The sequence below is a fragment of the Trachurus trachurus genome (genome assembly GCF_905171665.1).
Source record: "Trachurus trachurus genome assembly, chromosome: 23".
Classification (NCBI taxonomy): domain Eukaryota; kingdom Metazoa; phylum Chordata; class Actinopteri; order Carangiformes; family Carangidae; genus Trachurus; species Trachurus trachurus.
The window spans coordinates 14,855,461-14,881,653 of record NC_139912.1 but is presented as its reverse complement, the minus strand read 5'-3'; the positions used below and the strand labels follow the sequence as shown (position 1 = coordinate 14,881,653).

Genomic DNA, 26,193 nt, shown 5'->3' with positions numbered 1-26,193 from the left:
GCACCACCAACACCAACTTGACCACTTCGTAGAGTTTACATAATCAGCTATGTGATCCCTAGCTGGCTTCCCACCCATAAACACTAAAAGAAAAACATCTCTAATGGTCAGTAAACCAGAATCTTTGCGGACATGAACAAGTATTCTGTTTCAATAGGTATTATAAAAAAAAGAAAAAGAACTTGCATCACAAATCTCGATGGTCTCAAAGTAGAAATCTGTCTATCAATCCATTTGTATTACATAGGGCAGTTTATTGAACTTGTAAATGTGTTAGGTGTCATTATGCATGATCTTAGTTTTTCTACACTCACAAAACCATAAAAGTTTGAACATTTATAATAATTTGCTGCTTCAACATTACATTCAAAGCTGTAAATTGTTATAGCTACATTTTGTTAAAAACACAATATTTACATTAATTGTAATACACAAATCTTATATTTGGCATACTTACATTAATCTCATCATATAATTTACAGGTTCTCAAGTACTGATTAATGTGAATATTTAATCTCAAAAATTCACAACAAATCAAAAAGTAAATTAACCATACAAAAAATGAAACATACAAACAATACTAAAGCTACCCCGCCCCCCTCAAAATAAAAATCTTTTTTTTTGATTGGTGAATATCTTATGCCAAAATTTCCTCTTCAGTATTTCACAAAACTGTGCGATACCTGTCTGCCACAGAACACTTACTTCACTGCAACAATGCAATGTCATTGAACTGAGCAACGCTTTTCACTGTGCAGTCTGCTCACATGTGTTGTTTTAAATCTGACAGAAAGACAATCTCTGTACAAATATTTGACAATGATTCATTTGTTAATATTTCTCCAATAGAGTGGCAGTCGTGTTTTTTGTTTTTCAGGTCACTGCTCACAGATAAATTCTGCTCCAAATACTGCTCTCTACAAATAGAGACTTCATAGTAACAGTACTGGTCATAATACAGATGGAAAGTCTTGTTTGTGCTTGTCTAGAGTTACATGTGATCAGTAGATTACTGTTCAGTTAGGACGTGGGCGTAAAATCATTTCAAAAACTCTTTCTTCTCTCTTTCTCTTTAGCTGATCCTTTCCAAACTTCTTGACTCCAGGTCCCAGTATTCTTCTCTTTTTTTAAAAAGAAAAAAAAAAGTGTGTTCTTTTCTTTTACAGCACACTGTACATTTTCCTTTGGCACAATACTTGGTAACCCCACCCCACCCCTAAAGATCTGATGTCATTTACATCATGCAGGAGGATGAGGGTGTGTTCACATAAATGACAATGACCAATGGTGAAATCCAGCTTCAAAGCATGCAATTGCACTTACATTTGCCCATTATTCCTCCAGATCATGACTTTATTGTTAAACGGGGACAATTTTTGACTTTTGTGGACGTTGAAAAGCTGATTATAATGTTCTCGAGGAGAAATATTAAAATAATGTTTGCTAATGTGGCAATTTACTGCCGTAAATCTAAAATTTCTGATTTATGCACCAATGTGAAATTTAAAAAGTCTAAAATTGCTGTCATTAATGTGCTGAAGCTACCAAACCAAAAATATTACTCCATAAAAATGACAAAATGTTCCTGGCAGAGTTGGCAAAGAACACAGATATAACAGGAGTTTTTAGCTCAATTTTTGACTCTTCTGTACCATTGATTGTGTGGATATGACTATGGGAACACACCCCTGTCTACTACACTTCACTGAAATGCATACTCGAGGCCTCTAGCACCTTTTTAGCCATACAGTATACAAATGTACTGAGTTAAAAAAAAAAAAAAAACGTGCAAGACTCACGGATAAAAGACTCTGTTTCCAATACTTAAGGCAAAAACAATTCTCATATATACCAATATACATATATTTGAGATTATTACATCTATCAAAACTGTGTTTATCTAGAGTGTTCTGGTAAACATATGTTGCGACTGACCGTGGCGACCTACTGTACGTACTAGAGCTAAAAGTGCGGAATGACCAAGTCAATGCAATGCCCTCTAGTAAATACAAAAGGAAACTTTCTTTATCCGGCAGTTTCTTCAGTTTCTTGTGACTGCCTGTTAATCTATAGGCCTGTGTCTTTTATTGGAGTGTAGGTCAGGAATGCCAAACTGAAGATCACAAAAAACAAGTGAGTGCCCAGTAGAAAAGTGCAAATTACGCCAGTGTGTTTCATCCACCTCCATCCACAAGCCCCGGACCTGAACCCATAACCAGCACCTATAGCTGGGACACCTTCCTGGGCAGAGGCCTCGGTCTTGGGACTCGAGGGTCGGAGGTTCCGTCCAGCTTCATGCTGCCCGTGCGGAGCTGGTGAGGCTTGGGCGGCAGGGCCGGGGGGTCTGTCTGTGGGGGGATGGAGAGACTGTGGGGCAGCGGCACGGGCCTGCGGGGGTTGTTCCTCTCGTACACGCTGTAGGGAGGCGGCGTCTTGTTCTCTCTGCGGATGGGCTCATCTGAGCTGCTGGAGACAGAGTTTGGCAAAGTGGTGGGTGGGGGCAGTGGGTGGGGCGGGTGGTCACCTGCAGGCAGCTCGGTGCCTGAAGCCTCCGACACGCTGCAGCGACTGAGGGAGGAGATGCCACTGCTGTAGCTGCCAGAGAGGACAGGAGAGTTGGAGACCAGACTGGCAGACTGGCACTCAGTGGGCGAGGGGGTGAAAGGTGGCACTGTGGTCTAAAGGGACAGAGAGAAAGACAGGAGATCATACACTTTTCTCAAGGGACAGTTTAAACACTTAATATTTCATAAGAAATAAGCAGAGAAAAGAGGAAACATCTCTTCCCTTTATCCCTGCAAATGTATCTTTCTGTAATTTATATTTCTGTACATTTTAAGAAATTATCACAATATATATTTATTTTGCTTTGTGTACTGATAAGCATGCAACCACATTGTATTCATCCTCTATCCAGCCTCCAACACGTGTGCTGACGCAGCCGAACAGCAACAATGAAAACTTAAGTAAAAAAAGAGGGGGAGAGAGAGTGAGAGTCAGTGAACAGATTGAGAGGGCCAGGTTTTTCCACTCCATCAACCGGCCCTGTGCACTGAGATGAAAAAACACAATATGTCACACTTCCCCCTGCAAAAATCCGATCACTCATCAAAATGTTTTTCTAAGCAATTACACCATGCCGCCATTATAACTGCTGAAACATAATTGGATCTAGTGGGGTAGACAATTGATCAGTAAGGTTGAATTGTTCATGCTACAAGGGGCTTGCACAAAGTGGTATCCATTTGGCATGCACAACTGGACAGACCCTTTAAACTTTTCACATTTGGGTTGGCATGATAGAAATGGGTGTATTTAATACACTGCTGACAAGTGGTTTAAACTCTTTTCTACAGAGAGGCAACTACTACATATTATTTCTGCCTCTGGAGATGAGTAGGTCCAGCACAGTCAGGCTGGCACCATGTGTTTTCTGCAGGTTCACTTCTGTCCTGGGGTTTGTGGTCTAGTAATAGGCCCCGGGCTGCACTGACTGATGAGTGTGTTTGGCGTGTGTGCGTTCATGTGCCGGATAATGGGGCCTGCTGGAGGTCCTCAGAGGAACCCAGTCTGGCTGTGCTGTGACGGGCAGCTTGGAACTTCGCTCCAAGCCTCCTCACACACACAAATGTGGCACACACAAACACACACAAATGTGATTGACAGAGCACGCTGAGTGCCAAGCTGTCAGTCACACTTCGGTTTCCAGAGTTCCTCTCTCTTTTTCCACCTCACAAACACACACACACACACACACACACAAAAACAACCACATTCTTGGTAGTTGTCACATGTAAGAAGAGATCACACCTGCAACAAAGCTGGGAGCTTAGCACTGTTGCTTGTGACAGGCACACAAAGGAGATAACAGTTAGCAGGAGACAAGCTTTGGTTTACCAGAGTTTGGAAACAACTTTTTAGCCTCATTAAGAGCTCGCTCACTGCTTAGTTAACCTTTCCTGGACCTCTCCTGCTGCTGCAGACTGGTATTAACTACTTAAAGGCCCATTAACAATAAATCAGAGAGAATAATCAACTATCTGTAGATAAACATGAGAAACCACTTGAGGTCAGAGTCATTAAAAACTTGTTTTAACACATCTCATTTGAGTAAAACACTGAGTGCAGCACACTGAGCTCATTATATCAATAGTAAAGGGGGAAAAAAAGAACAAACACAGTTTAGGCTTTGAAATTTAAATTCAATGACAAGCACATGTCATGAAGTTGAATAAATCCATCCCTTTTGCATATTTTTGTGAAGCAGACCAGACGCCGTCCTCTCGGAGCGTGAATTAAACACAGAGAGCGACAGTTGGTGGTACATCAGGTGTACATTTAGCTAATACCACGAATGCCCTCCAGCCATCCCATATCCGGCCCGCTTTTGGGACAGTCGTGTCATAAAAACCACAAAATCAGCAGCACTGGGGCAGTTAGCAGCTTCAGTGAACAGTAATGCAAAGCTCCCCAGCCTTACGGTTGACAGAGAGAAGGATAAAGACCCTGGAGCTGGCCAGTAAGATGTTAGCAGAGCAGGATAAAGGCCCCGAGGCTGTCACTAAGCAAGGTCAGGCTGTCTCAGGGAAAGAAAGAGAAACTGAGAAAAAGCCACAAAAAAAAAAGAAAACTGAAAAGAAACAGACAGAGGGAGTGAGTGACAAGAACATAACCAACCTTTTGCGGCGATCTGGACGTGGGGACAGGGGACTGCGACCTCATGTTTTTAGCTGAGGAGCCTGCTGACAGTCAGAGGAGAGAGAGAGAGAGACACAGAGACAGAGAGAGGGAAGACAAGAGGGCAAATTCAAATTAGAAGAGCATTTTTCCTCTATTTGCCAGGATGACACAGCATGAGTCATGCAAACATACACACATGGAGATGAGAGGGCCGGTCGCTTAAAGCATCAATGAATCAAATACGCGCTGATGTTCTGCAGGTCCTTTAGGCTGCCTTAAGCTGTTTCTACATCCAACAGCTGTTACTGCTCTGTGCAATCGGGGGGCAGGAATAACGGGGAGAAAAAAAATTCACTCCATCTGCCTCTGATGCTGCTGGGCAGTGGAATACATCAGAAGGCAATGGGGAATAAGTGGAGTCTGTTGCATCTGTAAATAAGTAAATAACTAAAACACGGTTTGAGTTTGATGGTGGAGAAAACTGTTGTTTAGATGTAATGACATGTTTTTCTCAGGGGGACGAGGAGGGAAAAACCACAAATCCAGGAATTGACTGGAATTTCAATTGGGATTGATTTCAGTCTCCTCAAAGTCCATAGACATTTTCAGACTTGTTTTCAGCTGAACTAACACATCTCATACCGGGAAATCTCAGCACTTCAACCAGTTTGTTAAGAAAAGTGCCAGTGTCATCGTGTGTGTGTGTGAGCAGAAGCGAGGGAGCAGCAGCTGAGAGTTTCAGATGAGAAAATGCCGAGAGGAGGAGGAGGAGGAAGCACCAGGTGTGAGAAAGTCAGAGAGGAAGATTAGTATCATTCTTCACTGGGAGGATTCGCTGCGATAGGCCAGTTTACCTGAGTACGGTGGCCTAGGAGGGACAGGTGGGCATAGCAATTTGCCAACAGAGTCAGAGAAGGATGGAGCGCCCTCTTTGACACTGTCTAGGCTCCAGCTACTGGGTGTGGGTCTCACTTCACAGTACACAGAAACATCACAGGTCACATCACAGGTTATGGGATTACACAAGACAACATGGAGAACACCGTGAACACAGCGGCATCAAATGAAGCCTTTGAAATGGATGATATGAGTGAAAACATGATTAAAATCTGCTCAGAACACATCCAGACAGTCCCAATGAAGATGTTTTGTGTTAAACTTTCAAAAAACCTAGAGTTGTTTTTTTAGTTTGATTGATGCTCATATAATGTTAAGATATGAAACGATTAGTTTGTGTCTTATTTTTTACTGATAGTCCACAAAAACAGAGAGAGAAAGATTAGATTTGTCAGTGGTATTAAATTACAAAGTACATTGTTTGTCCAACTTCCTCTTGAACAACACAAAAAAGAGTTTTCTATTTGAAGACCCCTGTTGCAAATCAATATTTCAGACTTCATTTTGTGATTTGTGATTAGAAAATTAGATCAGGAAAGCTTCATTGTCAGCTGTAGTAGAAGTTACCATAAACATTAGGCCATATCTGGCTGTAATGATGGGAAAAAACACTTTTATTGTGGGCTATGAAACAGGAAATGAACAGCAGTGTCACATGTTTAAGTCTGATGTACTGTTGACCCATCAATAAAAACAAAACATGTATTGCATGAAATGACATCTGCTGTTGTTCCTCTTGGGAAGACAGTCGCATTGATGCAGTGCATAAATTTGCTGATATATATATATTTTTGCTTCCAAGAAACGACTTACTGTCAGAGACATGAGGAATCAAAGATTTTGCTCATTAGAGCAACAGGTCAACCAACTGTGGAGCACAGGAGGATCGTTTTCACCAATTAGGAGCTGCACTGTGTGACCCTGCTGCCCCCCTCACATCTGCATTCAGCCATTTGCCCACATTACTCTGGGTTTTATTTGTTAATGAAAACTGCTTTTGTTTAAGGCGTTTTGGGTAATTTTTTACGAAGCTTACTTAGTCTTGTTTTCATTTTTAGGAAATGTCTACGAATAGAAAATGAGAACAGAAAAGTAGGCTAATGGTCTTATTCTCTGCAATGCCTCACTTGCACTTCTGGTGTGAAAGCAAAGTAAAATATTTTCTGAAATGCAAAATACTTGTAAAACAAAGCAATAATACTATAATACAATTTAAATGAACACACACTACTTGAGGGAGAAATTCCACACTGTCCTTGTGCCGTCTTTGATTATAGGTCAGATTCAATCAAATTTAGTCCTTACACTTGAAGTCTGGGAGTGTACTTCAAGTGCAGACCATTTCTGTAATAATAAAATGTAATCAGACACCATAATTACAGTCACAGTCGGGGTGAGTGGCGAGGTCGCAGTTTATTAAGTTGAGGTGGCCTCATGCCTCTGGTCTCACTCAACTGACTTCAAAGGCTGTTTTCTATTTTAAACTAGAGCCTAGTGAGTGTCATATTGTAATGACGGTCTATATTTGGTATCTGGTTAAAGGCTCAACACTGAAATTGCGACAAACAACACTTTTATACAATCACAGGTTTTGTGTAAATTCTTGCACCTTTTGTCATTGTCATCCGGATAAAGGTGTGATTCCACCATATTGTAGCAGTTCATCTATCTCTCACTGCATTATTTACTGATCACACTTGATTCGTACTGAAAGGTGTGTGTTTCTGTGTGAGTCACAAGGAAGCTATCATATCCCCACACTTCCCTCCCTTTATTTTAAGGTGTCCCTTCCCTCAATCCTCCTTAATTACTTCACGAGCAGCGTTGAAAGCTGCTCTGTTTTTATGGCTGAGAGCAGCACTGATGGAAAGAAAAAAAAAAATCTGCATAGGAATATAATTTCCAGAAAATGCATAAATGTGCATCTTCCCTCGACTATCTGGAGCAAAAATGACAAGCTGGGTGGTTAACTAAGAGATATGAATGTCACATGTGTGTATTAGCACTGCTGGGACAGCACCTGCCACTTTATTACTCTCTCAGGCTGAGGCAAGATGAAATGCTGTAATATAGACAGCCTGCCTGGTTAGGCATCAGGGGGAAAAAAATACAACCCAGTATATGTGTGTATGTGCGCATGCGTGTGTCTTTGTGTTTCTGTGTGTTTATTCTGACGAGCTCCCTGAAGCAGTTTTGTGAAGACAGACGCCTGGAGCCAGGTCTGTGGTCAAACTCTCACACTCACTGTGTGTCTGGAGAGATGACCATCACACTGTGTGAGAGTGGTCTAAGCATCAGTGAGTAATGGAGAAGATGACTGCTACTGCTGCATTACCACTGTATTGTTGCATAAGAAATTCTATAGTTAATTGTTAATGGACACATGCTGTGGAGTTATAATGGAGAATGAATAAATAACAATAAAGACAACAATAAAAACTAATATTTAAAGTCTATTTTAGATTAGATTTAATTTAAAAAAAGGTGGCTATGTATGTTGGCATTGTTATTCAGCTGAGGGAGCTTCCTAAGTGTTTCTGAGACTGTTGGATGAGGGTCAGAGCACGGACGTAAAAAGAGTATAACACAGTGGTTTACCTTTATCTGGTGCCGAGAGGTTGGGGTCACTCCTGGGTAAAGTGGTATCGCCTATCTGATGAGGATGAGCTCTCTGCACAGGAGAAGAAGCCCAAAGTACTGTCAGATACTGAACATGCAGCAGGAAACAGTGTATTTGTGATATAAAACATACATAGATTACATTGCCCCTGAAAGCTCAGACACAGAAATGCTGCAAATTCAGAAAATGTCTTCATGGATGGACACATACTGTAAGGAGCAGGAGGACCTACAAATTCAGTCTAACCCTTAATGTAACATCTCTTTCCCTGATTTTCCTGTACCTCTCTCTATCTCAGAAATAACGTAAAATAATAGCAAATGAAAAAATATGTGCTTGTTATTCAATGCTTTATAAGCAAAAAGACACGGTTGGGCATTGGTTTATCATTTGTAGGTGTCCCCTGGAAACATTTCCATTGTGTTGCAGCTTCAAATTTGTGTTTATTTATTTTTATGTGTTGCAGTCGCTCTCAAATTGATGGAGCTGTTTTCTGAATGTGCAGCGTGTATGTGTATGTGTCTTGTGCGTGTGTTTTCTTAAATTGCAGCACATTGAGCTTTCAGGGCCACCGTAGTAAATGACGGCTTTAAAGCACAGAGGAATTAATGAATACTGGGTGGCAGAAAATAAATCATGTGGATTTTTTTTCACTAACAAATTCAATAGAACAGGCAGAGGGAGATACAGACAGCAATAGAGTCAGATAGGCAGAAAGAAAAAGCCTGGAGAAAAAGAGGTGGGTGAGCGTTTCTGCCTCCGTGCTCAAAAATATATAAATAAGAATATTTTTTAACTAGCTTCCCTAATTACAGTATAAATGTTACAAGTAATCGATGTTTGTAATAATCAATATTCCATTAGCAGCTAACTGCCAGTACCACGCTGCTGTGTCAGTTTGGAATAATTGTTGGGCCTCCGCGCATCAATTCATCTGCAGACGTAAAACGACTCTTCACATTCAACACAAACAGGATGTGAGAAACAGGTGAACTGTTCTGGTAGCGCTGACCGGAAGAGATGAACGGCCTTGAGAATCAAATCAATTTTTCTGTTCCTGTCCTTTTGTCCCTGAAGATGAAGTGTGTGATTACATGCTACCTTTCAGCAAGTGAAAGAACTGAACTGGATTCTCATAATGGTGGTGATATTAGCTTGCTGCACTGGAACGTGTTCTTAGAAATAAAAAAAAATCATATCACCAACATTACATGCTCTTGAAAAAAATACAAAAAAAAAAAAAAGGCTCATGCCTCCAGGAGGCATTTTACTCTCTCCATAGCAGAAGTCACCCATTGAGATATATTCTACAATAGAAAGGTGACCTTGTTCTCTGCCCCAGCGTGTACCTAACCGTATGAGTGGTTGGAGTGCTGGATAATCATGCGTGCAAGATACAAATTGTTAAAAATACACTTCTCATTTTGTCCTATTCCAAACCGTGCAGCCAACAAGAGAAGCTTACAACAAAAGGGAACAAATTAATCCATGTGTTTCTCTTTCAATAGTCTCCTAAGAAAAAAAAATCACTGTACAACCAGGGCAGAAATGTCCTGCTGCTTACAAAGAATAAAACAAATGAAAATTAAAGTGAAAAACACTCCCACTTATTTGAAGTAAGTGGGAGCATTTTCATTTTAATTTCTCATTTTCACAGACTGAGGCAAGTGTAAAACTTTTGTGTTGAATTGAAAACAGTGACTCAAAAAAAAAAAAAAGCTTGTTAATTAAGTTTCCACTTTTCTCAACAATTTAATGCTTTGACTTCTCCTGACCTGACTGTTGCTCCTAAAAAGCTTGTTGTTTGGACGTCAAAATGCACCATGGGAGTCGTAGTTATGTTCTGGTCTCTTCAACATTTTATCAAATAAATAGTTATTTTCTAACAAAATTTGCTACCTCTATTGTTTTTCTTCAGTCATGCTAATATGCTTAAGGACTACATGACGCCAGATATGAAATTAAATCAAATTTGAATTCTAGTTGACAAGTTAGATGTTTTTTTTTTATTACCATGGTTACATCTAAAAAAAAAAAACTGTTCAAATCTGGCATCACGTTTGCATAATTGTGCAATAATTATGTGTTAGTAGTTTTATTTTCTGTGTATATGAGAGCTGGAGAACATTCTCAGAGCTTCTTCATATGCCTTGTTTTGACTGCTGCACTTTAGTGGACTTAAAAAGAAATACATTTAGGTTTTGCAATAAAAAAAATATTACTGAATCTATGTGATTAAATTATATAGATTTAAGAAATATGGACCTTTTCCAGTACTGTGCATTTACTGTACATAGGTTGTACCACCCTTCTATAAATATGTTTGTATGTGAGTGTACAGTATTATGTTACCTGTGCAGGATCCAGGGGGTTGGGGAAGATGGCACTGACCGGTCTCTCTCTCGGAGACAAACAGGCGTTTTCTCTGGAATGCTTGTGTTTCTCTGCCATTTGGGGTGAACCTGGTACAAACAGTGTGAGATGTCACAGCATTAACACACGCTCAGGAAGAGAAACCCACACAAGAGTGTGTGCAAGCAAGCACATAAGGGACCAAATAACAGGCAGGTGTTAGACTATTACCCACAAATACTGGCCACAAATCAGGAAAGGCCAATCGCTCTTTCTCCCTCTAAACCTCCACACCAAATCTTTCAGTCTCACCAGCTCCACAACATGATAAATGGTCTACCCCAACCCACACACACACACACACCCTCCTCACTCTCTTACCTCCACCACTAGACTATCACACCTGGCAGGGACATGTGCAACACCTCAACACAGAAACATATACAACACACCGGCAATGATAAACACAAACATACACACACACACGCAAGCAAACATACACTCCCACCATATTCACAGCACTTCCCCTCATCTGGCTTTAGCTCCTCTATACATCTCGATCCATTAGCGAATGTGATAGCACTTGTAAGGCTATCATATGAGTATGAGATACCCATCGCTGGCTCTCATTCAGATAAGACCACAGTGGCAATAATTCTCCGCAGGCTTTATGGGTAGACAGAGGCCACTTTTATAAGGGCGCCGCCCGCTGCCAGCTGCTTGCCAAAGGGGAGTGTATACGCTTCCATAAACGTCTTCATATTTTCTTACTTTTTATGATCAGGATCAGGCAGAAAGGCGCTTGCGCGTTGGAACACAGCGAGATAAGAGGGCAGACAGAGAAGGCATTAGATATTCACACCCTGCTGGAGAGGAGGGCTTGGATGGCCGAGTCCCAGCCTGGACAGGAGATTGTATTGAGGTCCAAGAGGGACACTCCACACAGCTGCAATCATCTCTTACTCTCTCTTGCCCTGTCTTGCATTTTCACTGTCTACATGTTTCTTTCAACAGCATTTGTCTCCACGTCTCAGCCCATTTCATTTTTCATCTCAGCTCATTTCGTATTCTCTCTATTTTTCAGTCTCTAGCTTTCCATTCAAGCGTGCCTTCTCATTGTTCTCTCTTTTTGTTTTTTTTCCCTCCCCTTGCCCCCATCTCCCTCTCCTGCGTGTACTCCTGGCTGTCGTCTAACCTCTCTAACCTCACCAGACAGGATGCCATGGTGGTTTGAGAGAACATCGTGTCACTGAAAGGTCAAAGATCCTGTCTTCAAATTCACTGCGTCCAGCTGCACCTCACTCTGCCTCCTCTGTGTGAGTCACTCTGGAGAGGATTACCAGTTAAAAGCTTACAGTGTATAACATTGCAAAATGAGTCATCCTGCAAAGTGTCAGTCTCACCTCTGGCACTGGAGGGGGCTGAGCTGGTGACATTGGGCGAGGCAGAATGGTTGGAGCTGAGGCTCGAGGTAGACGGACTGGGCTGTAGGATGAAGAAAAACAACTGCATTATTATCATCACCAGAATATCACAAACTATTTATCTACATATTATACAGGATACCACATGAATAAGCTTCATTTATTCTACAGTACTGTATGTGTTATCACTGTTCCACAAGACATGGTGGAAAGCTTAGTGAGTGTACACTGTAGCTCAAATTATTTTGTTACCCATCATGTTATCAAAGGTCAACGCTAGTTTCAATGAAGTAGAATATCAGTTTCTCATATGCTTGTGCATAAAACTGCATTTTCCATTTATCAGCTGATTATTTGATAGAGATAAATGACTTATAGGTAACTGGAAGTCATATTTATAAATCCAACAATGGAAGTTCACCTGTTGCAATGATGTTATACAGTATATACACAGGCCTGTTCTCAATTTCCTGTTATTAGAAATTGTCAACAGTTTCTGTCAAATTTCATGAAATGAAAGATGAAAATATCATAAAGACAGATGTCTTATTACTTGTTTACTTGTATTACTTGTTTTAATTGATATTATACTCCATGATAGTAAATATCTAATAGGGGTATTAGATTTTAAAAGCTTTACTATACTAAATGTTCCCAAGGTCAACTATGCACTTTCAAGCTCAGTTTCCTATTGACACTGTTCATGTAACTATCATATCACTCAGTGGACCTCAGTGGGTGATGGGTAATAAAAGGCATTAACTGGTCTTATAATGCCTGAGAATAAAGGACAGATTTAACTCATCAACTTTTATGGCAATTTCCAATGGGAAAAAAACATATTTATGTGAGGTGGGAACTCTGGGCTTAGTACACGTTGTACATTGAAATATACTAATACTCAATTTCATGATCACTGTTCAGTAAATGGCACTTGATCTCTAAAATAAAAAAGCAATGACGCTCAAATATAATATTGTAATAGCTTCAGTACAATCCCTTTTCCCTGCCGTGCTCTCCTTCTCCCTGTTGTTCCAGCTCTGCCAGGTGTGGCCACACAGCCTGCCAGGAGTTGTCAGCAGCTTTCAGAATTGGCAAAATCTAGTTTAGTTTATTGCTCAACTCCAGCTGACTCCCTGGACAAGACCACACAAAGCATTGTGTCCTTATTTGATATAATTATGACAATTTGCTTGGCCGGACAAAGCTCAAAACAAGCAGTGAGGAAGATGGAGAGAAAGGGTCAGCGGAGAAGAGGAATGGGGGGAGAATGGAGAGAGGCTGAATTAAAACGTATTACAAGTGAAATCTGTAGGGAGCAGGAGGGCAAATGTTGGAGAGTGGACTCAATCAGCTGCTTTAAGAACCTCTATGTGGGTGAGTGGGAGGCTATAAGAGGAGAGAGAGATATTACCTGCATGTTGAAGACTTCATCTGAGCTCTCCGATTGTCCTGTGATGTTGCTGACTTCATTGGAGGCTTGAGAGGAAAGAGAGGACGAGGAGTAGCGGTTCACCGCAGGGTAGCTGCGAGGGCTGCGAGTGAGAGAAATGCCAGAGACAGATGGTCATGATGGCTTTTCCGTAAATGGAGACGTGTTATGTTATTATGTTTCATTAGCTCTGAGAGGTTTTACTCACCGAAAATTCAGCGTGAGCCCCAGATAGACCGACAGAAAGTCAGGCAGGGAGGGAAAAAGACAAACAGAGAGACAAATGGGGAGAAAATGTCAGATTAGCAGAAGATAATCGATTCTGCAATCACAGCATCTCATCAGGAATTTGTCAGCCTAAAGGTAAGTGTAAAAGAAAGGTTAGAGAACAAACACAAAGGAAGGTTAAAGCTGGAGCCAAAAAAAATAAATGTAACCTGGTTTGGTGTTGGCAGTGGGAAAAAAAGGAACCAAAACTCAATAAGCAAAACACGAAATGTCACTGGGAGACCAAGGTGATGTGTGTGTCTGTGTCTCTCTGTGAGGCTTTGCCCCCTGGGATCAGACTGTGGAGGCAGAATGTCGCAGGTAGACAGAGTGGCAGGGTCACTGAACACATCAACACACACACACACACACAGTGTACAGTCTGCCTGCTGGCCCGGCAGCAGCCAGCCAACAGAAATATCCCTGTGGGTGCCAGCCATCCACCCCCAGCTATTGTATGCCCAGATGGAGCCACACCAGGAAAGAACTAAGGAAGAGGAGAGCAAAGGCACAGAGCGTGGTGTTCGGGGTCAGGTGGGAACACAGAAAAAGTAAAAAAAGAAAAAAAAAGAAAAGAAAAAACAGCTTAGATGAAGACATATGCCTGTAGTGAAGGACATCAAGAGAAAGCTACCTTAAGAGATATGAAATTTGAAATATTGAGGTTGAAGTGAAAGCTTTTTAAATTTAAATATAAATTTTAAAGTCAGTGACATTTTCAAAAGCAATAATTTTTTGTCCTTCAATATTCATTCAAAAAAGATATAACACAAAAATACACCATGTAATACTTCATAAAATGGATCACAAAATTAGAGAAAACCAATTGTCACCTCCGCCTCACAATCCCTCGGCCTCCGTCTGGGCTAATGATGTTGGGCACAGAGTTCCTGCACGGCCGTGGGCTTCCGTTGGTGAAGTGCACGGGGCTGGCGCGCACATAAGACGAAAACTCCTGCGGGTTTTGAAATTGGAGAAGAGGAAATGCGCACAATTAAATGCTTTTCCATGCCAGCGTGAGGTATGTAAATAAAGCACACACACATGCAGAAGGCGGAAGCGTGTTTAATGAGGGGAGGACTGAAGGCGTCATTCACTCAGAGGTCTACACACAGCGGTGGGCTTCTGTTGTCACATACAGTGAGTGCCTCCATTAAAGACTCCAGTTAATGATTTGAGGAAAATGATGTTACACAAGTGGAGATGTTTTAATCTGTCTGATGTATCCTTTATTGTCATTAACTAAAATAACTTTAACTGGAGCTTTGAATCCCTCTTTGATTTAGCAAATTTGCTGCCTTTTGAAACACATTCTCAAAGGTGTAATGAGGCGTCGCTGTGTATTATCCTCAGGCCTACCTGTATGCCCAGACTGGACTTCATTAGATGAAACTGGTCCACTAACTTCTTATGGAGAGGTCTCATGTCCTGGGGGACAAACTTTTCATGGACAGCGAGGCCGTACTCCAGAATATGTGCCTGCGAGACAAAAGACGGTTAATGTCCATGAATGTTACAAATCATCACCTGAGAATGACCCTGGAAATAAAATAAAAGCATTCATCCTGCTGCATCTGTAAAAAGCCAACACCAGACAAAAACAGTGATAATATAACAAGAAAATATAACATGCCAACAAATAAAGTATCATGGTGGTTGCATACACTACTTCTGTACAAGACACAGATTTGGTCTGATTTATATTTATGAATTGCATATATTTTAGAAATTGAGAGAGAGAAAAAAGGAAGGAAGGAAATAAACAAATAAAGCATATTTGTTCATCTATTTGTCTTCCTCTGCTTCTGACCAGGAGGGAAAATAGTAATGGTATAAAATAATAATGTAGTACCATTTTACCCGAGAGTAACTGGAAATTGTCCAACATTAACTTCTTTCCAAGATATCAGTATTTGCTGGCTAATTTGGTGGCTGCTTACAGAAACACCAAACCTATGTTTAGGCTTCAATTTAGACTATACTGAATATTGGCCAATGTATCATTATCCATTACAGATACAAATGAGTGCTGTCATGATTATAAATAAACCTGATGAGCATTAGGAAGACAGTGAGCCTGCTTCACCTGCGCTACATTTTATATACGCCTGAAGAACAAAAGCAGGATTTGTGAATTGTAAATTGAACAGCATTATACATGTATAAAGCGCTGTAAACTGAAATAACAACCCAAGATCCACTGACCCTATTGTTCCAGAACAAGTGAGTGAGTGGAGCTTCAGTTCAGAGTGTTTTGTCACATGCTTTTTTACAAGGTCAAGAATCAACTGTCATGTTTAGATATAGCTAACATTTCTGTTTCTTGTTTGTTGGTTCATCATCATCTCTGTTTCCTTTGCATAAAGAAAACACTTTATGACTGCACCGTAGTATGCTGCTGCATTAATCTCTTATCACAAACCTGTTCAAACATGAGCTCCCTCAGTCGCCCGATCTTCTCCCCGTCCTCAGGGTGATTCATAATGTAGTCCTTCACGAAAAAGGCCTGCATGGAGACAAAATGTGGAACATCTGTTATGCACAAACCGGGAGTTGAAAACAGTGGAGCTTTCAGCGCTGCAGTGGTACCTGAATCCCCGCTGGGCTGACACAGTGAATTAGTGTCCACGTGTTTTTTTTTCTTTCTTTCTTTCCTTCTTTTTCTTTTTTTTTTTGCTAAATTCTTAAAAAACATTCACTAAACAAAAGAAACAAATAAGAAAACAGAGTAAAGCAACATCCAGCTCAAATGGGGTGTAAGACTCCTGTCTGTGTTTTTGTGTTATGATATTAATATCAAGTTCAGGGACCAGAATAAAGATACACAACTTCTAAAATTAGAAAAACACTGTGCCAAATGGATGTTAGTGGAATCAAATGACTGACTACACTTTGATTAAGAAGCCAATTTGGTCTGAGATTTGAAAAGCTGTTCTTTCACGTTTGTTCGTGTCACTGCTTCCTGTTACAGATCATGTCTCTTCACAAACACCATGCTTCTTGATTATAGCGTACAGCCGGTGCTTTTTATTTACTTTGCCAGACATTTCCTTCAAAAAGGCGACTCAAAGGAGAAACAGATAAGATAAAATAAATGCCTTGGTCTGTTTTGAATGATGATAACTGTTTGTGTTCCATCCATCCATACATTAAAAGCCAGGTCCTTGCTGTTTACAATGCCACAGACACTTGCAATGTATCTGCAGATTATGGTAAATCCGTGTCAATCTGCATCGCGGTACACAAAGAAGAGAGACGACGGAGCGATGAAAGACCCGGCTCAATCTGCTTTCAAATCTGCCACAGAGGGAAACACAAAAAAGGGACTGAAAGGTAAAGAGTTCGCAAAAAAAAAAGAAAAAGAAAAAAAGATCAACACACTCCCTCTGCCAGGAACACAGCTGTGTATCTCCAAAGAGACAGGGCTGGATGATATTTACAGAGCTCCAGACATGTGAGCAAACACAAGCATGTAGATCCCAATCAATGGATGCATGTGGGTATGACTTGTAGGAATGAATAATATAATATCCACATACTGTATTCCTCACATGTCAATCTTCATTAAAATTATATATACTAGCATGCACCATACAGTCTTGTATTAAGCCATGCAGCATTGATAAAAAAAATATTTATTACATGATTAATTTTTTATAGATGCTGTACCATAAAGTATATATGCAATACTGTCAAGGTAGTGCTACACAGAAGTGCTGCGTTTCAGCAGGAAATTTCATCCACAGACCTCCAGAAAAGGCGGTGAGAATAATCAATAATCTTCTATGAATGATGGAAATTTCTCGTCGGGCTGCGGGGAGTGAGACCTCGCAGTGGAGTGGCTCAGTTAATCATTAGAAAAGTCCAATTAGAGATGCAATGCTGAGGGGAGGGGAAATAAATCAGACAACATTCCCCCTCAAGGGTTTCAACTCAAACTCCGGCAATAAATCTAAATATTAATAACGACAATTTCGCCTTCATTTGTAGCCCAGCCAAACCGCCACAGCTGTCAATCGGCATTACGCGGAGAAATTAATAGATTTATAGGCGCATTCCATGGGGGGTGCTGCGCGTGATACTCCGCAAAGAAAAATGAGTGTCGATATGAGTGGCAATGTGTTTGCTCCAGGAATAGCTCCATCTGTGTCCACCTCATGCTAAATAATTGAAAAATATGTCACTTTCTATTGTGTGTGATGTGAAAATACAATTTAGAGAGGGTTGAAAGAGGTTGGTGGTCAATATTTATGCAGAGAAAGCCCATTTGTACACGCATAGAAATATGTACGTGATGATGCCAACAGGGTGTAAAAGTAAAGAGCTGCTCGACAATGATGCTGGAAGCTGAAAATGATTCTACGCAAGTCTTTTTTTTTTAACAAAATAATGGCAGTAGGGGTGGAAAGCACTTAAGCGACCCTTGCCTTTCTGGCTCTATCAAGCATCCTACAAACCTTAATAGGCTACTTCGACACAGAGGCACGCTCCTCTGCACAAACCCAATAAACACTCGCGAGCATGCGCACGCACACACATATACAGTACAGGCCCAGACGAACATGATCGTTCACCATCACATACACGCTCCCAGTGGAAAGGCGGTGGTTGCCACGCGACGCGCAGCTAGCTGCTGGCTCCTATCAGTTTGTTGCGGGTGAAAAACCATTTTCCGTGAGAAGGTTTTTTTAGTTGTCTCTTTCTTCAATTGTGCTCTTCCTGGTTAAAAGAATTGCCGCACACTGCTGTCCTGAGATTGCCTCCCATCAGGAAGCTTTTGGAGGAGCCATGGATGTGAGTGTTTGTCCGTGAGACTGACCATATTTCACTGTTTCCCCACCAGCCTGCCTGTTACTACTTTAGTGTATAATGCGGCAGCTGCATAAACACTCCCATCTCATTCATTCAGCCATTATTAGCCATCTATCTCTCGATATTCCTTCCTCCCAGTCCTCCATCTGTCATTTTTTGACCTGACCCCTCTTTCTCCCCACATCAGTCCTTCGCTCTGTGCATCCATTGGCCAAACCTCTCATCCATCCACCCGTTCCTCCATCACCATCCATCTCATTTTTCCGCTTCCACCCTCCTCCCGCTCTCCACTCATCTATCCTTTTAGTCAAACCTTCAGCCAGCCAGCCATTCATGCATCCATCCATCTGTTCATCCACTCCTCCCTCCGCAAAACGCTCTCTGTCCATACATCTCCGATAAAGCCCACCTTCATGCATCATTAGGCAATCCATATGTCATCACTGCCTCGGTCTCTAAAACCCTCCAACCTTATCCTCCACCTATCCATCCATACCTCTTGGTAGCGGGCCAGCCCCCCGTTGACAGCGGCGTCGATGACCCCGTTGAGGCACATGGTGAGGGGGTTGATGTTCTGCATCTGCCGGCTCTGACACTGGGTGATCAATGTGCGTAATTGTAAGTTCTTGTTCTCGATCACCTCGATGGCGTTCTCCAGCGGGCTCACCTCCACCTGTGAATGGAACGGCGGCAGAAAGAAAAAAAAGAGTTGTAAGAAACCAATTCCTCTGTTGCACTAAAAGGAGGTGAAAGAAAGAGGAAAATAACCCCTGATAAATTAATCAGGTTATCTCAGTTTGGACTTGAAGACTACACCTCACAAAAGAGACCGTGATTTAGAAAGGTGGGAGTGTGGCGTTTGAAAGAAATTAGTATTTATCAGGGCTGCGCCGAAAACAAAGGAAGCTGCTGAGGTGCATTATGTGAAGTGTAGGATTCAATCAGGATATCTTGGCCGTGATGCTTTGGCCATTCTTTTTTAAATCTCTTGCATGTTTCCCTGCTTTGTGTGACTGCAAAGCTAAATCACTGGATTGACCCTTTAACACCGTTAATATAATGCAACAATTCTGAAAGCTTTTTCTGAGGAAAAATCAAAGACTGACAGGTGAAAATGTTAATTTGAAAAAAAAAAAAGAATGAATCAAAAACAATGTGTAAGACATTAAAAGTCACTGTAAGGTTGATGGGAGATGTGTAGATGGCTGATAATCATCTGCCATTTCATCACTATCAGAGCCACCTTTCACATAAATGCAGCAATGTGAGCCTGCTTTAATAGAAAAGTCGTGATTATAGCAGATTTGCGCTGATAATTAACACATTGTTACTTTTGCATACACTCATGGACACACACAAAAAAACTTCCCTTCATTCTGTATTTATTTCTCTCACTTCTTCTTCCTGTGTCTCGCACAAAGCTTAATCCTCTTGCTAATAAAGCCTTTGCCAGTTCTGTATTTTATATGCTATTGCGCTGCACGACCATGATAGAATAACACTGGGTTCACAAACCACAATTTCACACCACAGTCAGCAGCTATGCGCTTAGACCAACAGAGACAGGCACTGTGTTATGTTTCGCATATGGTGGACAAAACAGCATTAAAAATCCTCCCACTCCTTAGAGATCTGAATAAGAAGATCCATGACCGAAAGCTTTTGAGGGGATTTACATGTAACACAGTGTGGAAATGGACTCGTATGAAATGTGATAGCGATTCCAGGGTAAAAACAGGGACGGAAGTATTGGAAAAAAATCCCAATAGAAAAATCCATACCAAAAAATATCAGAAAAAAATGGCTGGTAATCAAAACAAAGCAATTTGACTTTTAGCACGACATGTAAGCTATCCAATGGAGGAAATGAAATATGTCCAATAGCCTCAGACTCATGACCTGGGTCATTATTGTGGTTCAATGTATGGCCTGGATCGATACTGGGTTATTGGCCGTCAGCAGTCTAAATTGCCGCCTAAAAATAAAAACAAAGCTGTATAACAGTGTCCCTTGTGTGAGATGACTGTGTCACCATTACTGTATGTCTTTGTTGTTATTCCATTAAAGGTGGCCACACTCACCAGCTCTCTCTTCTCCACCTCAAACCAGCGCGAGATGCCTGGGAGACTCTGAACCAGAGTCAGCGTTGTCCTCTCCACCCACAAGCTCTGCAGAAACAAATAACAAACTCATAAGATTTATTCTACTGCTTCACACGCTTAAAAGAAAAAAAAAGAAAAAATCATAACTACTTATTCCTGACGCGCACATATCTCTGGCAGACGGCACGCAATTTAATTACCGTTACATAGTTAGAGGAAAACATGTGAAGTGCACCTACTGCCAAACACCCACTTTTAGGTGTAGGTCAGATGTCATGTCTTATATCTCGCATCATCATTCATACTCCTGCACTTACCCCGTCAGCCAACATGCTTGTCAATATGCCAACATCCCACAAGGTCATTCTGACAGCACGTAAACTATGAAAACTGTAGCATCCGCAGGCAATTAACATAAGAGATTCACACTCCAGTGGAGCACCTACAGCAGCATCCACTCTGTTGGAAACGCATCAGGAAACATGAGTTAAAGGATCACTGTGATTTTTGTTTACTTTTAATACCCTAGAGCGATCTCTTGCTGATTCTTTCCTGATGGTGCCAAGGCAATCAATACAACAACAATCCTGATAATCCGTTAAGAGAGTTTAAGTCAACTTAGCATTATCAACTAATCTTCTTATTACTTTATAATAATTGACTAATTCTGGCATCATCATAAAATAGTGAAAGTTTTGACTTCCATTAAATCACTGGTTTTGCTCAACTATCAGTCAAAGAATCAAAAGCATTTTGCTCATTATTGCAAAGGTCAAATAAAAGCAGTCTATCCTTATCATTGTGAAGCTGCAACAAGGAAATATTTGTTATTTATGCTTGAAAATCTACCTTAAAAATTAATTGATCAACAGTTTCAAGCTCTGACACATTCCTTCACCCCAGCTTCACCAACAAAACAATCTTACTTTTTCCAACCAGAATACTTTCAGTTTACTAACACTCTGAAATGCAGTAATTGCGAAGCTGCAATAAGCAAAAGCAGAAAAGGGTGAAATATCATTGTACTATTGTATTTTTGATCGCTACAAGGGTAGGTATTTGTGTTCTGCTGAGCCAAGGATCAAGATGCTGATACATTAGAGCTTCATGTAAGATTAGGAGGCAGCGTCTTGCTCAAGGACACTCCAGCAGAGCAGATGAGTGCTGACGTGTTGCATCGATCCATCGTCCTCCGGTTGAAGAAGGGTCTTTTGTCTCACTACACAACCCTGCTGCCCTTTATTGATTTGGGGCTTTTTAAGGCCAAGGAAGCCACCTGAACATCACCAGTATTACAGTTTAAGAGCAGGAAGTTGAGAGGAAAAACTGGCAGACATAAAAGTCTTGACCTTTCTGGAAACTATTTTTCTGCAGATAGAAAACGAATTACTTTGAATTTTCTGAATCAGCCTTCTTCAATTCTTTATTATGACAGATCACACCATACCTGGACGGCTGCACACCCTTGTCGCTGTGCAAAAGTTTAACATGCACATTATTCCCACCTGGGGGGGCAGAGATATGCAGCTCTGATGGAAATGTGATATCATGATTAAAGTTGGCCAAAATGCAGTGATGGAACTTGGATGAAATGACTGCGTGTGTGTATGTGTGTAATGATTCTGAATATTTATGAGCTTAATAGCAGGGTCTTCATGGTGTGAGTGTGTGTAGCCAAGTGAGTCTGAATACTGTAGTGGTTGTGAAAGCTTCACGTGCACAGGTACTATGCAGTGCAGACTAGGTTTTGAGTAAAATTAGTGATACAGGAGTCATGATGAATAAAACATTTGCCACACGCGCGCACACACACACACACACACACACACACACACACACACACACACACACACACACACACACACACACACACACACACACACACACACACACACACACACACACACACACACACACACACATACTAGAGTGCAGGTTCTATCACTTTGCAGGCTTCAAATCAATGAACAAGCCAGGGAAGGAAGTAAATGAAGCTGCTTCACATCTAGTTTGTTGTGACAAAATACTAATGATCACAAATATATCATTTTTAATTTCTGAAAAATGCACGATATCTTGCAGCTACTCCAGAAGCAGTTACTGGCCGGAGGATCATTTTTTAAGGTTTAGTTTCATTCCTCAAAAATTTGTGATTTTTTTTTTTGCAGGGTGAAAAAAGGGAGAAAAAAGGGAAAATGATACGAATGACATGAAATGCCTTTGTGACATCGTCCTCTTCTTAGTGCGTGTGCTTCAAGTGTCAGTGGCTGTCTTTATTCATCTGCCTTTCTAGTGAATTTTCTCTTTTTTCACGCTTACCTTGAACTCGTTCTCCTTGTCTTTGGTGCCCTTGTGAAAAGGCCGGTCATATCTGAACCTCCAGATGTGATTGAACTTGTAGAAGCTTTTGATGTTGTCGGGCACTCCGTCTCTCTGCAGCACGTCCTGACTCTCCGGGATTGGAGTGACAGCATAGATCTGCAGGTCTGGAAGCACCGGAAGTTAAGGAAAGAGCAAGAGGGCAGTGACAAGGGAAAGCACTACTGACAAAAGCAGACAACAATTCCTCAGTGACCTGCAAGAACATGGGAACTCGCAGATACAATTACATAGATGACTGGGACACACACAGGCTGGGGTTTACAGTGTGTGTCTCTAAGTGCATTATATATAGATATATATAACAGAGTATGTCTTATGTTTTATCTACTTTCACAAGGAAACAATGCCATGCCAAGGCTGCATTTAATACCTGAATGCCAAAGTGAATTAACAAAAAATACAAAAAGGCCAAACACATTAAATATAAAAAAACAACAGACTGTGTGTGCACAAGACTTGTCAGCGTGTCAAGGACAGAGAAGCAGTGTTTCACTTCTCCTGAATCGCTCAGCCTTACATTCATTATGAGCTACCCCAGTACTCAAACAAAACTTTACCAGGCAAATGTGACTTAGGACAGCTTACATACATATATTCATATGCATGAGTGTTTGTGACAAGGACATACAGCTGAGTGAACAATCTGAGAGAGACAAGGATATACAGATGGGTGAACGATGTGAAAAAGACAAGGATATACAGCTGGGTGAGCGATATGAGAGAGACTCTGTTGATTAGCATTATGTGAGAATAACACAGCGGTGTGCTAATTTATTCAGACAACCACTAAAGTACGCCGAGCAGGCACATCGCGCACACACCTAAGAGAACTATGAAAAGGACAGAGGACTCTTAAGTCCTTTTGTCATTATGTCACTGAGGCTATGCTGTTCCCACTCTCTTCGTCTATATAGGCCAACAGTTGCCCCATACATTACTGTGAATAATTAAACAGGCTTCCATATTGTATGGATATTTGAGTGCTACATGGAAATGAAGAGCAACTCTCCATATTGAGTGACTGACTTGATTTATGTACAAAAAAAAGGTAAAAATTTGGTTTTAGAAATAAACAGAATAGGGGCGGTGTTTAGCTCAGTTGGTAGAGCACCCGCCCCATGTGTAGAAAAACCAAAAATATACTTTAAAAAAAAAGAAATAAACAGAATAAAAGAAAAACAAAGTGTGTGAAATATAGTCCATAATAATGATGGTTTTAATCACTATTTTCAATTCGGTAACTCAATTTGAAAATTATATTTTTGCTTTCACAAGGTAGATTATTATATGATAGCACTTACTTTAAGTTGATATTCTAATATAGCATGTCTCAATGAAAATACATACAGTATACAGGGATATACTGTTGTGCTGTTCATGGACAAAATATATGCAAGGCTGCAGGGCTGCATTTTACCCTAGAGCGATTCTCCAGTCAGAGGTTAGAGAGGCCAGTATGTGGTCTGACCTGGGACAATGTATTCCTTCAAGCACTCACTTCTGCTTGTATAGCTTATTTCAATGTAAATAAGTCAGGCAATCCAGATGTCAACATTCAGCGATTACATTTAAGTTTATGTATGACAACAATCATGCTATTTTTGAATGAGACTGTGCACGGCATGTTGCCTAATATGCAATACAATATGTTTACATGCATGCCTGTAAATGGGACTTTGATAATGACAAGACCGAGACTGCGAGAGGACGAGCGAGGCATTGTGTGTGCATCATTACAGGCAACTGTGCGTATGTAAACACAAAGCACGCTGTGTGTTTAATATGTATGTTTACTGTGCTGTTGACAATCTGTATGTATTTCCACTCATTTGACTTGTAGAAGCTCATAGTGAATGCATGTGAAGGAGGGAGTTTTGCATTTGTCTCATTCTATAGGATACACTGCGCGTCTGCCTGGTATATGGTCTGGTCTGGCTGGTTGACGTGCTGCATGGCGATGGCGTGGGGGAACTCGTTGAGCATCCGCTGCTGGAAAGCTTCCAGCCTCTCGTAGTCATGGCCACGGCACACAAACTCCTTATTCTGCAGAGAGGAGGGAAGAAGGGGAGGAAGGAGAGGGAGGGGGAGGGGGGGCAGTGGGCAGTGTGGGGTTAGCTTGACATCTAGTGGCCGCACGCTGCAACTGCAACGTCATCTGCAAGGACGGAGCCTGTTACATCATTAAATGGCATTGAATAAGAGTTGCTGAATGTCACCTCACACTGGAAGAGTCTTATATAAGAAAAGTTAATTCTTCCTGCAGGTCTTTTTCTTCAATGGAGAGGGTGAACATATTATACTGTTCCACTTGCTATTCGTGTCATAGGGGGAATATGGAGATTTTTTTACCCGTAAGAAGAAAGGGAACTTTTTTCCGTAGAAACCAACTCTGAAGAATTCGGGTTCTAGTCTTTGCTGGTCCATGATCTTGTCATAGAGAGAGGCTTCCATCATCTAGCAGAGAAGACAATAGCAGGATTATAGGGAAGCATTATGTAACAAAGAGCTCAGCTATCTCATAACAGCACTTGTGGATAAAACAAAACTTCATGTCGATCCGCTCCATTTTTTTATGGCTCGATTGTTGTGGAGAACTCACCCTCATCTTGCTCAAGTTCCTGTAGTCGTAGTAAGACTCGTACTGATCAGCCAGCTCTCTGCACAGGATGATGCCATTCTCCCAGCACTGGATACATAAAAACACACAAACACACATGTTTATTCATCCTCGTGATGTCCTCATTGCAGCCACAGTCCTTTGCTCTGTAGTGATGTCCACTGTGCCTCCACTGGATGGCACTGGCGAGTCAACAATATAGGGAGTCAAATATACCCTCTACATGTGGGCACATGCAGCAGCACCTTGCCATCTTGATAATGAAATGAAAAGCTTGCCTTTCCTGCTGCCTTTTAATTGGCGTGCTGCAGCACTGACAGATGGCTTCGCTTATGAACGTGAGGAAAAATTGGACAATGAGTAATGAGGGAGTAGTTGTAATGATTCCATAGAGCTAGGTTATTTCTTTGGGGATGGTGATGCTTTTCGAGGTGGGTGGTGTAATTTTGATGGGTTTCCATGATGCCACTTTTCCCAGAGAGTGTAGATAACAATAGCAAAGGTAGTTAGGATCAAGAGACAACATCTGGGGAGAGGAGAAGTGGGAGGAAGTAAGAAAAAACAAAACGAAACAAAGCCTGGGAGCTCACGTCCTGCTGCGTCCTGAA

The 26,193-nt window shown here is 41.2% G+C and overlaps 1 protein-coding gene across 1 annotated transcript in view; it reads right to left on the bottom strand.

Moving 5' to 3' along the window:
* Positions 1 to 263: 263 nt before the first annotated feature.
* dock4b (dedicator of cytokinesis 4b) overlaps positions 264 to 26,193 on the bottom strand; it is a 111,295-nt gene continuing 85,365 nt past the window's right edge. The window contains exons 37-52 of the mRNA XM_083999998.1: positions 25,568 to 25,654; positions 25,318 to 25,422; positions 24,870 to 25,011; positions 22,906 to 23,072; positions 20,566 to 20,652; positions 18,981 to 19,157; positions 16,095 to 16,178; positions 15,032 to 15,151; positions 14,506 to 14,627; positions 13,388 to 13,499; positions 11,953 to 12,034; positions 10,550 to 10,659; positions 8,176 to 8,248; positions 5,535 to 5,651; positions 4,678 to 4,739; positions 264 to 2,678 (exon numbers count right to left, since the gene is read on the bottom strand). Coding sequence (XP_083856124.1) covers positions 2,223 to 2,678; positions 4,678 to 4,739; positions 5,535 to 5,651; positions 8,176 to 8,248; positions 10,550 to 10,659; positions 11,953 to 12,034; positions 13,388 to 13,499; positions 14,506 to 14,627; positions 15,032 to 15,151; positions 16,095 to 16,178; positions 18,981 to 19,157; positions 20,566 to 20,652; positions 22,906 to 23,072; positions 24,870 to 25,011; positions 25,318 to 25,422; positions 25,568 to 25,654 — 2,103 coding nt within the window. The 3' untranslated portion in view covers positions 264 to 2,222. The remainder of the gene's footprint in view (positions 2,679 to 4,677; positions 4,740 to 5,534; positions 5,652 to 8,175; positions 8,249 to 10,549; positions 10,660 to 11,952; positions 12,035 to 13,387; positions 13,500 to 14,505; positions 14,628 to 15,031; positions 15,152 to 16,094; positions 16,179 to 18,980; positions 19,158 to 20,565; positions 20,653 to 22,905; positions 23,073 to 24,869; positions 25,012 to 25,317; positions 25,423 to 25,567; positions 25,655 to 26,193) is intronic.